At 32.5% G+C, this 14,169-nt stretch overlaps 1 protein-coding gene across 1 annotated transcript; it reads right to left on the bottom strand.

The window, feature by feature from the left end:
* Positions 1–7,851: 7,851 nt before the first annotated feature.
* On the bottom strand, positions 7,852–13,301 carry LOC141712598 (carboxyl-terminal-processing peptidase 3, chloroplastic-like). Its single transcript, XM_074515594.1, has 12 exons — positions 12,813–13,301; positions 12,640–12,721; positions 12,388–12,518; positions 12,069–12,155; positions 11,385–11,463; positions 10,156–10,244; positions 9,715–9,750; positions 9,502–9,621; positions 9,301–9,391; positions 9,070–9,215; positions 8,709–8,816; positions 7,852–8,211 (listed from the first exon to the last, which is right to left on the bottom strand). Exons 1-12 carry the CDS (start codon positions 13,158–13,160, stop codon positions 7,963–7,965), a joined length of 1,566 nt encoding a protein of 521 aa, XP_074371695.1. The 5' UTR covers positions 13,161–13,301; the 3' UTR covers positions 7,852–7,962.
* Positions 13,302–14,169: the final 868 nt, after the last annotated feature.

Genomic DNA, 14,169 nt, shown 5'->3' with positions numbered 1-14,169 from the left:
AAATATTAAAATTTTAAAATATGATACATATTTAAATTATAAAATATTGAATGAATTTTTAAATTTTCAAAAAAAAAATATAATGCTCAAATGATACTCCACCGGAAAATGAGTATCAGGACTAATACTCCACGCCAGATACTTTACTGACAAAGGAGTATACTACACTGAAAGTGGCGTATCATCCTCGTACTTTAGTATAAATGAAGTATCTGGTGGGTAGAATGACTATTTTGGGTAAAAATACATCTAAAAGGAGATATTTTGGTCTTTTTCCTGAAATAATATGAACCAACATTTTATTTACTCAAAATTAAAGTAATAAAAAAAGAATTTGATTAAAAGAGAGGATGTGACTTATTTAATAAAAATTCTAAAGTAAATTAAAGAAGTATGTAGCACAAATGGTAGTGATATGAAATATTTGAGTAGGAGGTTTGAGATTTGATTCTTAGTAAATACAACAATATATTTATTTCTAACAAAAATTGTGTCAAAAATGACATTTTTATAATTTTTCAATATAAAAGAGCAAAATTATAATTTTACCGTCATAAAAATGGCTAAATTTGTCCTTAGTCCTCTTTTAGTAAATTGAAGCGGAAACTAAAAAAATGGAGTTACATAAATAATATAAAGTAACATTTTATTTATTTAAAAGTTAAAATAATAGAAAAAGATTACGATTGAAAGAGATATATGATTTCTTTAATAAGATTTTTAAATAGGACTCAATAAGAAATGCATTATAATGGATCGTGACATGTACTTCCACAATAGAAGGCTTGTGATTCGAATTTTGGTGTACATACAAATTCTTCTTAATTTTAGCTTAAACTATATTAATGGTGTAATTTTTAAAAATAAAAAAGATAAATTCATAACTTTACATCCATTAAAAAGGCTTAATTTACGCGCTCTGATATATGGAAGGAGATGAAATGAACACTTATTAACCAGATCGAACAAAATTTCTAAATCGTATGAGATTTGGCATCAAGATATGAAAAACGAAGAGAAGAAAAAAAACGTATGATTAGGGGAGGGGGTCCACCCGAATTGTAAATACATGTAAGGCTTGACCGACCGTTGTATGGGGTTTGATTGTAGTTGAAAGGTCGAAGTCACCGCCCACGTTGTAGGCTGTTGCTTTTCACACATTCTAGCTGTTGCTATACAATTTCTATTTTTTAAAATACTACTCCACCATAACCAGCTGTCACTCTAACTCTTTCCCATTCATTAATTTAACCTACTACAACTCTTAACCGTTAAGTTAAAAAGAAAACCCCTCTATAAATACAAACCCCACACTCCTCATCAATTCATTCATCTCAACACTCTCCCCCCTTGTTCAAGCAATAAATAATTAAATAAACTCCCTCACTCCTATCTCTTCATAAAAGAAACAAATGGCTCAGCAAATGATGAACATGTTGTTTGTAGTCCTGGCTGTAATTGTGGCAGTTGCTTCAGCTCAAGAAATGGCTCCAGCTCCTTCACCTGATGTTGGCTCTGGATTTTCTCTCCCCGTTTCTTCAGCTTTCGTCGGAACTTCACTTCTCTTCTCTCTCGTTGCTCTGTTCCGTCACTGAGAAGAGATGATGATGTTGGTTTTATTGGCTGTTTGTGTTTGTTGATATTACTTTAAATTTTTATTTATTTTGTAGTTTATAGACGGTGGGTGCACTCCTGCGTGCGTGTGTGTGTATCTGAGGTTTACTTTGCTACTATTGGGTTTACTACTATTATTCATTTGTATTCTTTTGTTACACTGAAATAAAAATTTTATTTATATTTATGCTGCGTATCTCTGCTCTCTTCTCTTCTGTGCAAATTTACTGATTAGTTGAACACCATAAATTGATGCATATCTCTGAAACTTCTATTACAGAGAACCCCTCTAAATTAATCTTATGTGAAGGGATAACCTTTGATTAAAGTTCTCAGTTGAATGTGATAAACTGCAAATATGTAATCATATTTAAATTCTATCCAATGTGATACAGAATTTTTTTAGAACCATAACATTATTTTAGTCCCGACGATATCAATTCAATTTAGAGGGATTTTAATGTACGACCGGATATCTTCCTTCTGAATTTTAGTTTAACTCCTAATTTTGTTGATTTCTCCCCTTCCTACTCAACGAAAGTGCATAAAATGTTTGCACTTCTTATTTTGGGCGTAGAGACTCCAAGACATAGCATTAGGTGCCATAAAATAGAATAAAAAAGTTAGTTTCACTTGTTATCTTTCGTTAAAAGACTTCGTACTACTAGCATTTTGAGTTTTGAGCAAAGTTTTATCAGCCATTAAAAAAATTAGTGAATCTGTTTTATTCATGTTCTTCTCAATTTTTTACGTTCTAAAAATAAAAAAAATTCAAAATATATAAACCAATTACATCCACCGCATACATCATTATTTTATTTCACTGTATTGAGAATATACTTTAAAAGTTGATAAGTTCTATTATTTTATCCATTTTTTCATTAAATTATTATTTTTTCTTAATATCTTCACTAAACCCCAATATTGAAAATTTAACGATATAGAGAGACTACTTACTAGTTACTAGTGTGTTAAACAACAGCTGGCTATATGTCTATGATCCCCACTGGTTCTAACGTAGACCTGTTCTGGTTTGTGATTTTGTTTAGTCACTAACCCATCTTCGGTTTCATGAGATTATTTTTCTGATTTTCACCAAATAAATATCTACGTTTGTTTGTGCATTTTTGTAATCGAATTATTACTAATCCTAAATTTTATACCAAAAAGTCCTTTGTACGACATACATTCGCCGTATTCATGAGTGTAAAAACAGGTGAAAGTGAGTGGAGTTGAAAATGAAGTTAAGGGCAAATTCAAGTTATTCAAATATCTAAATTTGGGGCAGATTATCCCAAATTTCATTTTAATAGTGATCCAAATTTGGATCAGTTCACTGATCCAAATTTGAATGTCATCCAAATTTGGATCACTTGGTTTAATATAAAATAATGGTTTTGTTATTTGTAGTTTATGAGATTTTAAATTAATTTTTGATTATTTAATTATATAATTAATAACAGAATATAATTATTAGCTAACAAAATTTATTTTTAAAAGAAAACTTAAAATAATGAGAAAACATAATTTCATTAAAATTTAAAAATAAAAAAATAAAGAGGCACATATTGCACTTAGAGATGCATTAATTGAGCATTTATGGGAAGAATATATTAATTCGAAAAATTAGTGTGTATCAATGATATTTTGTATGTTACTTATTGCAATAAATGTGTTTTTTGTGAATTAAGTGCACAATTTTAATATTTTTATGTGTATTAATTTTTTTTTTGATTTAATTAATTCATGAAATGTTATATAAATTGTTAATAATGATTAAATGATAAATTTAAGATAAAATTGTTTAATATGATCTTTATATATTATTATATGTAAAAAGTAGTTTGAATCAAATATTTAAATCATAGTTGTTCAAAAATTTGGATCATTATTTAAATCAGTTGGGGATGCAAATTTAGATTTCTAGATCGTAGTGTTAGAGATGGCCTTGTAACCTTAACGTGGTTATGAAAATATCAAGGCCTGTTTTGATAGAGAAAGAAGCGCGGTTTCACATGGGGGACAATAACAGGAGTACTACATTACCTCATAATCAATATATTTTGATTCTCTCGCCCCCAAACTCTAATGATGCTAAATAGTGTAAACGCGGTAGGTAGTTTGAATTATTATTTCTAACGGCGCCGGGGATTGCATGTGCGTTGTAAGCAAAGCAAAAGACACAACTACACAACGCGACGCACTACCATCCAGTCCCAGCTGGCAGACAGCTAGCCGTTTTCACATTCATGATCGTTCTCTCTCACCTCCCTCCCAGCCTGTCCACTTTTACATTCATTAATTCTTTTATCGCATGGCTCATGAATTTGGTGAAATAAAATTGTGCCCCGTTTGTATACATGAATTTCATTTCAAATCGTGAATTTGATCAAATCTGTTGTTTCACAAATATCAAATATTTGAAATTGGATTTTGTTCAAATACAATCAAATTACACAACAAGTTTAAAAATTTGAATTTGAAATACTTGCAAAATACATGTCATTTCAAATGAATTTTTTTTACTGAAATTTCTTTTAATATTTTTTTTGCAGATAAATTTTCGAATTTTTTTTTCAGAAAACTTTTCTCGAGAAACTTTTCTCCGAAAATTATTTCTCGAGAATTTTTTTATAAACTTTTATCCGGGAATTTTTTTCCCGAGAATTATTTCTCGGGATTTTTTTCCCGAGAACTTTTTCTCGGGAATTTTTTTCCCGGGAATTATTTCTCTGGAATTTTTTACCGAGAACTTTTTCTCAGGAATTTTTTTCCCGAGAATTATTTTTCGGGAATTTTTTACCGAGAACTTTTTCTCGGGAATTTTTTACCGAGAACTTTTTCTCGGGAACTTTTTCCCGAGAACTTTTTCTCGGAAATTTTTTCCCGAGAATTTTCTAGGGAATTTTTTCCGAAGAACATTTTCTCGGGAATACTTTTCCTGGGAATTTTTTTCGAGAAACTTTTCTCGGAAAATTTTCCCGAGAACTTTTTCTTCGGAATTTTTTCCGGAGTACATTTTCTCGGGAATCTCTCCCGGGAATTTTTTTCGAGAGACTTTTCTCGGAAAATTTTCCCGAGAATATTTCTCGGTATTGTTTTTTCGGGAATTGTTTCCCTATAATTTTTTCTCATGAACTTTTTCCCGAGAATTCTTTTCCCGGAATTTTTTTTCGAAAAGTTTTTCTCGGAAAATTTTCCCGAGAATATTTCTCGGCAATTTTTTCCCGAGCAACTTGTTTCGCGAAATTTTCTCGAGAACTTTTTCCTGAGAAACATATCTCGGAAATATTTTTCCCGTAAATCAATTCTCGGGTATTTTTCTCGGAATTTTTTTTTAGTAATTTTTTTCCCGAAAACTTCGGAATTTTTTTTCTATAAATTTTTCCGGATGAAAATGTTTATCCGGAAAATTTTCTAGAACGAAAAAAATTCTAAGAAATGGTTAACGGTAACCTTTTTATCAAGAAGTTTTTTCGAAATTTTCTTTTGGGGATTCTATTTCGGAAATTTATCTTGAAATAAATAAAATAAAATAAATATTTCAATTTTCCAAGAAAATAATAAAAGAAATATTTCAAGTTTTAAGAAAAATTTTAAAACAAAATTTTGAAATTTAATTTCTTGAATTTCAATTTCTTGAATATCCAAAGAAAAGATTTGGAATTGAAATCCTGGATTTCAAATTTCAGAATTGAAATTTCGGATTTGAAATGAAATCAATGTTTACAAACGCTACCTTGTAGTATTCATGTAATTATTGTGAATGTCGGTATTTATAATTACTAGAGTTATTACAAAGTACTCTCTCCGTCCCTAAAAACGTTTTTTATTTGTATTGAACACATTTGGCGATGCACAATTTTGATTATTAATATCTTTAATTTTATATTAGTATTAAAAATAAAAACTTTTTTGTATTAAAATACTTATAAATAGGAATACAACAAAATTACTAATGATTATATTTGATTTTATAAATTAAATATAAATAAGTAATCAATCGCTTACCGGTCGGAAAAGTCAAAATAGTAAACACATTTTGGGATGGAAGGAGTACCAAGCTCTCCTAATACTCATCATGTGCTCTTGAACCATTCTTTTATTATTACCCCTTGCATTGCATGTCCATTCTCTCTCTATATATATCAACCCTTTTCTCCTCTTTCTCCTCTTTCTCACAACATCACAAATCATTCCTTCCTTTACAACTTCCAAACTAACAGAGTATCTCTTGATTAAATCTGATTCTCGATTTTTGGAATTTTGGCAGTATTTACTTATCCGATTGAAGTTAAAAATGGGCGCCCAAAGCAACATGATGAACAAGGTCCTGGTTGCAGCTGTAGTGCTATCAGGCAGTGTGATGGCCGGTGTATCAGCCCAGATGGAGGCACCTGCACCTTCTCCTGATGTTGGATCTGCATTTTCTTTGCCCGTCTCTGCTGCCTTTATCAGAACCTCCCTGCTTTTCTCTTTACTTCCATTGTTTCGTCTTTAATTTCTTTACTACTGTTTTTACACCTGAGTCCTCTCCCAGGTTTTTCCTGGATTTGTATGTATGTATGTATGTATTTGCTTTTCTTATCCATTCTTTTTTGCTGTGTATATGTATTCCATTCATTTGTGTTAACAAACAATAAATTCCATTAACTGTTTTTTCCCTTTCAAGTTTGGCTTTGTATACATTAAAGCTTTGAATTGATCATTATCACTTTATTAACAAAATCGGATTCAACAAAGTTTAAGGACTTAAATAAATCGAGAGGAATGGAAGTATTGGAGATTATTAATGGCCTCTGGCCACATAAACTGATAGGTAACAGCGACTCACTCATCCTAGTATCACTACAGATTACACTATACAAATTGTGATCAGATCAGGAAAATAAATAATGAAGGGAATTTCTAATAATTCCAGATTGTTGGACCACGATTTTTTATCCAATTTACAAATAGTTAGTCAGGCTAGCTCAATAGAATATAGACAAAACGTAGTTTTACTCTCTTTTGATACCTTCAAAAGACTTTTTTTTAATTGATGAATTCGTTTAATTTGACAGACTTATTTATTAACTGAAAACTTTTTATATTAATATTTTAACAGTAACTCCGTTTGTAGTTTTATTTTAAAAATATTCATTTGAGGTCACCGGTACAACTATACATTTTGAGGTGAAGGTGGAGGACACTTAGTAGCATCTCCAATGATTGAGATTCTTGAATGGGTGTTAAGTTTGACGCGTAATCAAAAATATTATTTTTAATATTTTTCCCTTAACATTAATTGTGACACTCTTTTTTCATAAAATATTTGAATGATTAACACTCCTATATATCAACTTTACAAATTTAACAAAATAAATGTAAAATATAAATAAATATATTAGAGATATAATTATTTATTAATTATTGGGACCATAAACGGGATAATAAAAAAAGTTGACATTTTATTTTATAGGATGCCAACTTTTGACATCCAAGTTGATATGATATTCGAGTCAATTTAATTAGCACCCCAACAACATCCCAACACTCCAATAAAATGTTATGAAAAGTGGAAAGTCATGTGAGGTAGTGTGACATAATCTCTTAACACTCATCGTTGAAATTGTTCCGTGACACCGAAATAACACATGTATTCGAGCTTTGTTTACAATATTAACTCTCACGGGAGTAAATGATTAATCATTGATAGATTATGCATACAGATCATGTTATGAGTTGTCGGACAGTGGGGTATTTTGGCAATGACAGATACTACTACCCAAAAGAGAGTAAATTTATAATTATAATTTGTTCGCCGCTAAACTAATCATCTTTGCCGTCCAGCCAGCTACAACTAGCAGTACCATTAGTGAGTTTCCCACACGTTGTTTTGTCCTTTTGACAATATTGTTCAAGCACATTCCTACTATAAATATATCCAATACTCGCCAAACAATCAAAAAAACATAGCCCATAATCTCTCACATTTTACAGATTCATCTAATCTAATATGCCTCAACTTATCAGCTTCTTCATGTTAGCCATTATCTCTGGTGCTGCTGCTGTTTCAGCTCAGCTGCCTCCTGCACCTTCACCAGACGTTGGCGCCTCGTTTGCACTCCCGGTTTCAACTATATACGTTGCAAGTTCTCTGCTCATCTCTCTCTGTGCTCTCGTGAGGCAGTGAGTACTTCGCGTTCCGTTGCTATTTTCATATGAGATTTGTAATTATTGTTCTTTATCACAAAGTTTCGAGAAATTCATTTATATTATATATATTTTGTACAAGAACATTGAATTGAAGGTTTTTAACTTTTTATATACATATATATACAAGTCAATTTTGCGCTCAATATTTGTCTAAGAGGGAGAGCCTTTGGATTCTTGAACTTCTAGTACATGCTCTGCCACCATGATACAAGAATCTGCTTCCAAAGACGAAGCACTATTCTTATTTTTCATATAAGACTCTCTAGGAGAGTTTAGCATCTCTGCGCTGCACTGAACATCAGGTGCTATTCCTACTTGATCAATGTCATGAAGTGCTGGTGACAAATACTTTGCAACTGTTATGAATAAAGCTGACCCATCATCTAGTTCTGTAACACTCTGCATTCAAGTAAATATATGGGCATTAAAAGGATTATAAGTCAAAAGAGAAAATAATAAAAAAACAACAGGATATAGTTATATATTTTCTTCTGCTGTCTGATAAGATTACTATCCAAGTATCCATGAAACAAACAGATTCAAATTTACTTGTGCTCATGCTGGCATTTGGCAAAAGTTTAGATGAGGCATTCCAGATGGCTTTTAAACGAGAAAAATTCTGTTTAGTAGTCGATGGTATCTAATCTTTTTCCGTTGTTACTCCAATTTGTGCCTTTGGTATTTCATACAACATTTATCATAAAGTCTCACTTCAACATCCAATGCTAACAATATGCATGTTTAAGATCAAAGACACAGTTTTTAAAAACATATTATACAGGGGAACTTTTCTGCAAAGCTTGATGACCTTTGTAATATAACTATATAAACACATGCTACCATTTTTTCACAAAGTTAATGCAATATGTACCATTCCTGACAGGGAATATCATTACCTGAATTTTTCCTTTTCCGAAAGTTCTATGTCCTACGAGTTTAGCTCTGCCATTATCATGCAGTGCACCTGCTAAGATCTCACTTGCGCTAGCACTACCCTCATTCACCTATTTCACAATCACAAAGAAGAAAATGAGGAATACAAGAAATGCAGGAAACCATAATTTTATATTTCCTAATGTAAATAAGAACATAGAGTTTTAGATCATCAACCATTCTATCAAGAACTTTTGTTAGTTATTAGCTCAGCGCCATATGTATTGATGTCAATCTGGATAACTTGTTTTTAAGGCTTCTCAACAAGTAAAAACTGTAATATGCTTCCAAATGAAAAGAAAGTATGGTATGAACCAAACTTACAAGTACAACAAGCGGATCTTGTGTTTTAGCATGTCCATGGACCATGTTAATTGGAAACATATTCCCATCCCTATCAATAGTGTTCACAAGAGTCTCGTCACCATCCAGCCATATTTGTGCAACATCAAGGCCTGCCTTTACCAGACCTCCCTGCAAACAAACTTGTATAAGAAAAGAACTACAAACAATCGAGAGAAAGTCCAGTAAAAAAAGTTGAAAACAGTGAGAAACTTGCCGGGTTGTTACGTAGATCGAGTATGTATGATTGTACTCCCTGATTCTCCAACTCGGCAACTGCGTTTTCCATATCAGAAGCAGCAGTCTGTCATTAAAAGTAGTAACAATCTCAGAGAAGATGGCAAAGTTCCATATAGAACTTGTATTTATTTCATGTTTGTAATAAAGATTTTTTGTAACTGCCAACTATTGTACCTGAGAGAATGCTAACAGTTTCACATAACCAGTCTTTGACAGACGGCCATCAGAAGTTTTATGAGGAATGACGGCACTAGAAATAGGGGAAAGCTTTATAAACTCGCGAGGTAGATTAACCTTCACAAATAAAGCATGCTTCAGTATTACATAAAAAAATATAGTATAAAACTCTAAACTATTCAAAGTCTTCAACAAACTAATAAGCAATACCTCTCTCAAGTCATCACCACCTCCTGATTTATTGCCCTGTAGGGAAAACCAGAATCAAAGCTATACTAATTAGAGTAAATTCTCATCTACATAATAACCATATCATCATTCGCCTTAGATGACGTTTTGCTATTGTAAGTCATGCAGATCTTGTATAACATCTAAAGGTTATTCCAAGATACATATGGAAGTAATTGAATTGATTTATAAGAGCTCACTAAGCTCCAAATGCTAGACCAGTAGTAGTTAACTAATAATAACCAAACATACTGATATAATTGTACCCTCTGGTTCATTGATTTTCAAATAGTGGTGTTTGCACAATACAAACAAGAAGCCAATTTTCGGAAAACCATTTAGAAATCCGTGTTCAACTTTTTTTAACAGTCTTAAACCGTACTAAATATTATGTGCATTTCTTTTTATAGGATGCAACTTTACCCTGTGAACTTTTACTGTAACAGATGTCCCAACTTTCCCTCTGAGCTTCTGTGCTGCTCCTTCACTGCTGATACCATCAAGTCTCTCTCCTGAAGCCCCAGAAAAAAAACATACAAGATGGTTAGTCTGTATAATATAGTACCTCGGAAGTGTTATTGACTTATTGGCATGCAGAACTAAGGTGTAACCAAAAAAAAGTTTCTGTACCATTAACTACCTAAATGATAATAAGAGACAAGAAGCACATGCAGCGTGTTGCCTGATTCCGGTCGTCCTTTTTGTCGACTTTGGATCTTTAAAAGCCTTAACATATTTTATTCTTTCTCTTCTGCCTTTCTCCAAAAGATTTTCAGATGTGTTGAATCTATTATCCTATTCTTTTTGTTAGGTGATTGCTGTGCAGTAAGTTGTTTATAAGTTCCAATTAATTTGCTTTATGGTAAGTATAAAGGGTAAAAAGAATCCACGAGCATTTCAAAAGTTATATATATATATATATTCTTAATAAGTTATAAAATTAGAAATACATCTAAAAGCTCTTAGCAACATGAATGTACTGATATTTTAAGTAGCCTGATCACTAACGTATCGAAACTTCATAACTGTAATCAGTATGATATATATACAGAAAATATAAGACCATCTTCAATACTGGTTCTTTTAGACTATGTTGTTCTCACAGTCAATAATTCCCAGATGATTTGCTTAATCACTCCAACTTTCTACTATATCTCTCTTATGTCATCTCATGGAGAATACTATTTATATTATTTCAACCATATTAATAAATCCAGGGAGATTGTGGTATAAAAAACTTAACCAAAATGAACTAGAAAGTAATTAAAAAAAAGACTGCAGGATTATGATAAGGCTTGAAGTATAAATAAAAGAGTATAAGCTATATATAGATATTTTGGAATCTGGAGATCTTGTAATCTTTGCAAACAAACATAGCCTTATAATTGTCTAATTTTTTTAGAAAGGATGACCTATTCAAGAAGGCAGCTAGAGGCTTATACAGATTGTTGAAACAAAGAAATTATGACAGTGCAGTAACTAATTCCACAAATTAAAGATATTCCCTCAAGGCCTGAGAAAGATGCAACATAAGTTTTAAATATGTCATTATAGCATCTATTGTTACTGGAAAAATATCAAACAATACATGCTACTTGCAGTATCCACCTTAGAAATACAGATTAAAATGCAGGAGTTTAACATTGACATACCATTGATTTCCATTAACTCGTCTCCTTCATGTATGCCAGCACGATCTGCTGGGCTACCCTCTAGGCAAGACATAACGACCTGAATAATACATGAGATACTTACTATAAACGCAAATTTTATAATTGTCATTCAATACTAGTAGTACTATTGCCGACTTAAATTTTAATAAATTGTTCACATGCATCTAACATATATTTGTGTTGCAAGGTCCCCCCCCCAAAAGATATTCAGAGTAAGATACCATGATGTCAAAGTTTCATATGATAGCGGACAATTGCGCATTGTGTACAAAACACATCATCATTATGATGAACGCGTCTCAAAGTTACTACATGGCGCCATACAAATTTTCACAATATAGTTTCTTTGAGTTGAAACACTAATCATTTTTTTTTGCCATTGGTGAATCGCATCAGCTTATATTTTTAAAGTTCTCCTTAATGTTATGTTTTATTAAGTTTACACTATCCACATAAAGCCAGAGGAGAATAGTCCGCAGATACAATCATTCAAAAGTCGAGCTACTTATAGATGAAAAAAGACTATGCTGCTACTGTATCTAGTATAGCCGTTAAACATGTTCCCTGTACTATGACTTGATAATTTCATCAATCCACAAATCTTGGTTGAAACAGTTAATACAAAGAAATCTACCATGTAAATTAAAGTTTGAATTGACAAACCAGATGTCCTGACTTTGGATCGACATTTATGAATAGACCAACTCCACGTAAGTTTCCATCGCTGCCAATTCTGAAACTTTGGTACTCCTGCAGGTTAAATTCACTTGAGCCCAAACTAAGAACAAAAAAACGATGTAGGTTCCACAATAACTGTGGTTAGATAGTTGAGAATGGATGACAAAGCAATATGTATATAAATGTGATTCCATCGCCAGTAATTGACATACATAATGTACACGGATGTCTTGTGTAAAATGGCCCCAAAAGAAGCAGTACAAATAAAATATTCGGAAGGATGTGATGAGTAAAAAAAGGAGACCTTTGGACTGATAATTCGTGTAAAGGGGTCACCAAGCGTAGCAAGCATTCCGCTGATCTTATTATAAGCGGCATCAGCTGATCGGAGCGGAAACATTTCAACCATTGTTTGTTGTAGCTTCATATCCCAATCTACAAATTAAAAAATCTCGTATCATCTCAACCACAATTTGAATGCTAAATTTATACAACCTCATTTAAACATCTCACAAAAACAAATAACAAGAATTATGATGAAAGTACTCGGGCTTACCTTGGTGATTAAAAGTAGGGTCAACAAAGGTCTCTCTAATCAAACTCCAAGCTTCCACAAGAGTTCTCTGCACTGTATTTACCTACCCAACAAATAATTATTTATTTGCAACACAGAGAGAGAGAGAGAGGGAGAGGGAGGGCGAGAGAGAGAGAGAGAGAGAGAGAGAGTACCTCATGAGCAGGAGAAACAGGGAATGCAACAGTTAAAGACTCAGCTAAAGCTGGAGAATCAACACAAACAGCTAGAGCAGCAGCAAAACCAACAAGTCCTCTACCAATACTCTTTACCAGTCCTTGATTCAACCCAACAGAATCCCCAGTTTTATCAAATTGTGAACTAGAACCATTCTTGGGTGTAGAAACTATTTTTTGTACCACAAATTTGTGGTGTCTACTACCATTTGAGCACGATATATGAGAAATGTAAGCAAGTGATGAAGTTGGTCTTGTCGGAAATTTGGTGGAAATCGAAGAAATTTGTGGCGGGTTAAGATCAAAGTTGCTGCAGAGTTTTTCCATTTTTCTTGGAGATTCAGTTCTGTTCCCGGTGAATGTTTTTCCTGCATAAGTTAATTTTAAGGTTAATGGCTGCTGTTGTGTTTTAGATTTTGGTGGAACCCACTGGAATCTTTGTGGCGATGAAGTGTAATTGTTACGTCCACGATTCCAAGTATCCGCAGGACCTCAGAATGTTAAAGGTACCAGCACAAAGAGGAAAGAGTTTTATAAACTTGGTCTCAGCTGAATCTTCTTTTATTGTTCAAATTTTTTAAAATGTCGAATTTTAAACTTATTGAGCTCAGCTTTTTTTCAATATTATTTACATGACTATATCTCTTAAGATTTAAAGTTCACAAAGCATTAGCAATCAAATTCAAACATTGAACGAGGATTGAGTAGGAAGAACTGATACGAACGAATACACCCACAAGGCCACAACATGCAAATCCAATAAAATGCATTTTTTCTCATCAGTGAGCATTCAATTATTTACCAAACAAAAAATTGAAACCGAACCGAAATGGAAAAAAATCGATAAAATCCGTATGTAAAAAAGTCGAAATCGAAAAATTATCACCTTTACTAATTTTCCTACTATTTTTGGATGTCTCTTGACACCAACTAAATTCCTCATTTCCATTTGCTATCTGAAGAAATTATTCAAGAAACTCAAACAATGCTATCCTTGTTAGTTGTTTGTTTACCTTGGAATCGAGTTCAATTTACTGTGAATGATACGAGTATAATTGGATTTTTTGGTGGCGGTTTGATTTGTTTAGTCATCTTATTTAAGTTTGTGCCTTGTCCAGTCATTTCCATAATTTGTAACTTGTCCAAATATGCTCAAGGTTACAATGTAATATCTTTATTGCCTCACCGGAGCCTTTACAAGTATCTTATTTTATTAGCCCAATCTATATTAGCTCAGAGCCCTAATAAAATGAGCCCACGGCCCAAATAATAATAGAGGAAGGGCGTGGACACGTGACAACATCACCACCGTTCAGATTACCCAAATCTGAAACTT

The sequence above is a fragment of the Apium graveolens genome, chromosome 3 (genome assembly GCF_009905375.1).
Source record: "Apium graveolens cultivar Ventura chromosome 3, ASM990537v1, whole genome shotgun sequence".
In the NCBI taxonomy this organism is placed as follows: domain Eukaryota; kingdom Viridiplantae; phylum Streptophyta; class Magnoliopsida; order Apiales; family Apiaceae; genus Apium; species Apium graveolens.
Note: the sequence above shows the minus strand (reverse complement) of the source record. Positions and strands in the feature narration are given on the sequence as shown.